General features: G+C 49.5%; 1 protein-coding gene across 1 annotated transcript in view; it reads right to left on the minus strand.

Moving 5' to 3' along the window:
• Positions 1 to 2,477, minus strand: part of COPG2 (coatomer protein complex, subunit gamma 2) — a 26,281-nt gene that overhangs the window by 23,076 nt on the left and 728 nt on the right. The window contains exons 2-3 of the mRNA XM_010000299.1: positions 1,150 to 1,202; positions 2 to 70 (exon numbers count right to left, since the gene is read on the minus strand). Of these exons, the coding sequence (XP_009998601.1) occupies positions 2 to 70; positions 1,150 to 1,202 (122 nt within the window). The remainder of the gene's footprint in view (position 1; positions 71 to 1,149; positions 1,203 to 2,477) is intronic.

The following is a 2,477-nucleotide window of genomic DNA, read 5'->3' on the forward strand; positions in this document are numbered from 1 at the left end:
GGTAAAGGATCTTGGTAAGGATGTGGAGGCATCTTCGTGGATTTATAGGGGTCTCGTTAAAGATACGAGCCTATAACCACAGCACAAACGTTACTGCAGCAGGACCCAACAGTCATGATTCCTCTTTCATCATAAAAAGTACAGCAACTTGTTTTCTAACAAGTCATTCACCATTTTTCATTCATTATCATTTCTGCTCATCCCGATGAGCAGATTCCTGCCCCTCAGCTCCTGGGTTTGGTTTGCTGGATGGGAAGCAACCTTAACAAAGGATGATGACCTGGTTTGCCACCTGGAACTAGCCAAAATACCTTAAATTAAAAAGATAACTCAGTTCTCAGGGGCTTGGAGCAACCTGGGCTGATGGGAGGTGTCCCTGCCCATGCAAGGGGGGTTGGAACTAGGTGATCTTGAGTGAGATCTTGCATGGCCAGACAGGATCCTTTTGGTTGGGAAAGACCTTGAAGATCATCAAGTCCAACCCTTCCCCCAGTCCTGCCCAGTCCCCACTGCCCCATGTCCCTCAGCACCATCTCCAGGGCTTGGAAACCCCTCCAGGGATGGGGACTCCCCCCCTGCCCTGGGCAGCCTGGGCCAGGCCCTGACAACCCTTGCCAGGCAGGAATTGTTCCCCAGATCCAACCTCAACCTCCCCTGGCACAACTTGAGGCCGTTCCCTCTTGTCCTGTCCCTTGTTCCTGGGGAGCAGAGCCCGACCCCCCTGGCTCCAACCTCCTCTCAGGCAGCTGCAGAGCCAGAAGGTCTCCCCTCAGCCTCCTTTGCTCCAGGCTCAACACCCCCAGCTCCCTCAGCTGCTCCTCACAAGTTCTCCAGCCCCTTCTCCTTCTGCTCCAGCCCCTTCCCCAGCTCCAGGGCCCTTCCATGGACATATATGTGGGGCAGAAGTCATATCTGATCTAATTACCATCCAGAAACCTCTCAGTGAACAACTTCATCTGCACTTAATTCACATACCTTGTAATTAACTCTAGGAATTAATTTAACTGTATTAACCACACAAATCTACCCATTTACAGTTTCTGAGAGTTGCCCTGTAAAACCTCCTTAACCTGCTAACACTTTCTGGAGACAAAAAAAAAACCCAACACAATGAAGAGCTCAACATGATTATACTATGATGATTCATACCTCCTGAAGAACAGCACTCTTCTCCAAGTGTTGGAAAGGATTTGAGCCACTGCCTGAGGAACAAGAGATATATCTCAGTTAAGAAAATGAATTCTTCACAAAAACCAACAGAGCTGAACATGCAGGAACAGCTCCTACAAAAAAAACTTCAATGCTACAGGGGACATTCTTGGAATAACTGATGTGTTCTCTCCATCAACAACTTTAAATCCACTTTCTTAAGCTGTATAATCAGATGGGGGGGGGGGGAAGAGGCACTTTCAACATAGCTAGAGGGTGAAGAAGAGAGTTTTTTACTTGCAAATGTGACATAATCCCTCCTTTATGTAAAACTATTTACTGGGGGGAAGGTGTTCTAAGATTTGTTTTTCATTTCTCATGATCCTATTCTGACCTGCTTGGCAATAAATTAAACTAATTTCCCCGAGTGTGTTTTGCCCAGGGTGGTAACTGATGTGTAATCTCTGTCCATCAAGGCTTCCATTCTGTTTTCTCTCCCCTGTCCAGCTGAGGAGGGGAGGGATGGAGCAGCTTTGCTGGGCATCCAGCCAGGGTCAACCCACCACAAATTCAGGGGGAAGCTTTCCATTTCAGAGAAGAAAGGTAAGAAAGCCTGTCTCCTCCCTTGAGACTTCTGAAAGATGCTGAATAATTGATTTCTTGAAGGTGACACATTCCAACCAGCAGCATAGAGGTCAATCAGTCCTCTCACCCAGTCACAGTGAAACCACCCCTGAGAGCCCCTGTTACAGACACATCCATCCCTCCAAACCCTCACTACTGCTTCTGACCCTTTTCCTCCAAGAGTCGTTTTTCACTTTCAGTTCATTGATTCTTCAGTTCTCAGACCTCGAGCAGGAAGAAACTGAGAATGAAGCGAAACTCAACCCAGCTGAGAGCACCAGTTCCTACGGGCAGCCTAACCTCAATCCCCAAGCAATTCCATGGAAAGAAAGCAGGCAGGTGATGGTGTCATTCACCTCCACGTGATGGGTTTTTCCCCCCCTCCACATACTGGGAGCCTGAATAACAACCACTCTTGACACAACCCAAACCACAAAGGCTACTTGTGGGGACGGCTGCTGCCGCAATGCAGGGCAAAGAAGGGCTCGAGCACTGCAAACACTCCTCCCTCCTCACAGCAAAGGAGGGAAGAGCCCCACAAGCCTGCAAGGAAACGATTCCCTCACAGAAGTGACCCCAGAGACCAGCCCGGGGACCACCCTGAGGTGCTGGGAGAGGCTCCAAGGGAGTCCGGGTACACCACAACCAGGTGGAGACCCCCCCTTTAAGCAGCCGTTTCCCTCCCCCCCCACCTCACCTCAGAG

This window comes from Chaetura pelagica, unplaced genomic scaffold, assembly GCF_000747805.2.
Source record: "Chaetura pelagica isolate M959 unplaced genomic scaffold, ChaPel_1.0 scaffold466, whole genome shotgun sequence".
NCBI lineage: Eukaryota > Metazoa > Chordata > Aves > Apodiformes > Apodidae > Chaetura > Chaetura pelagica.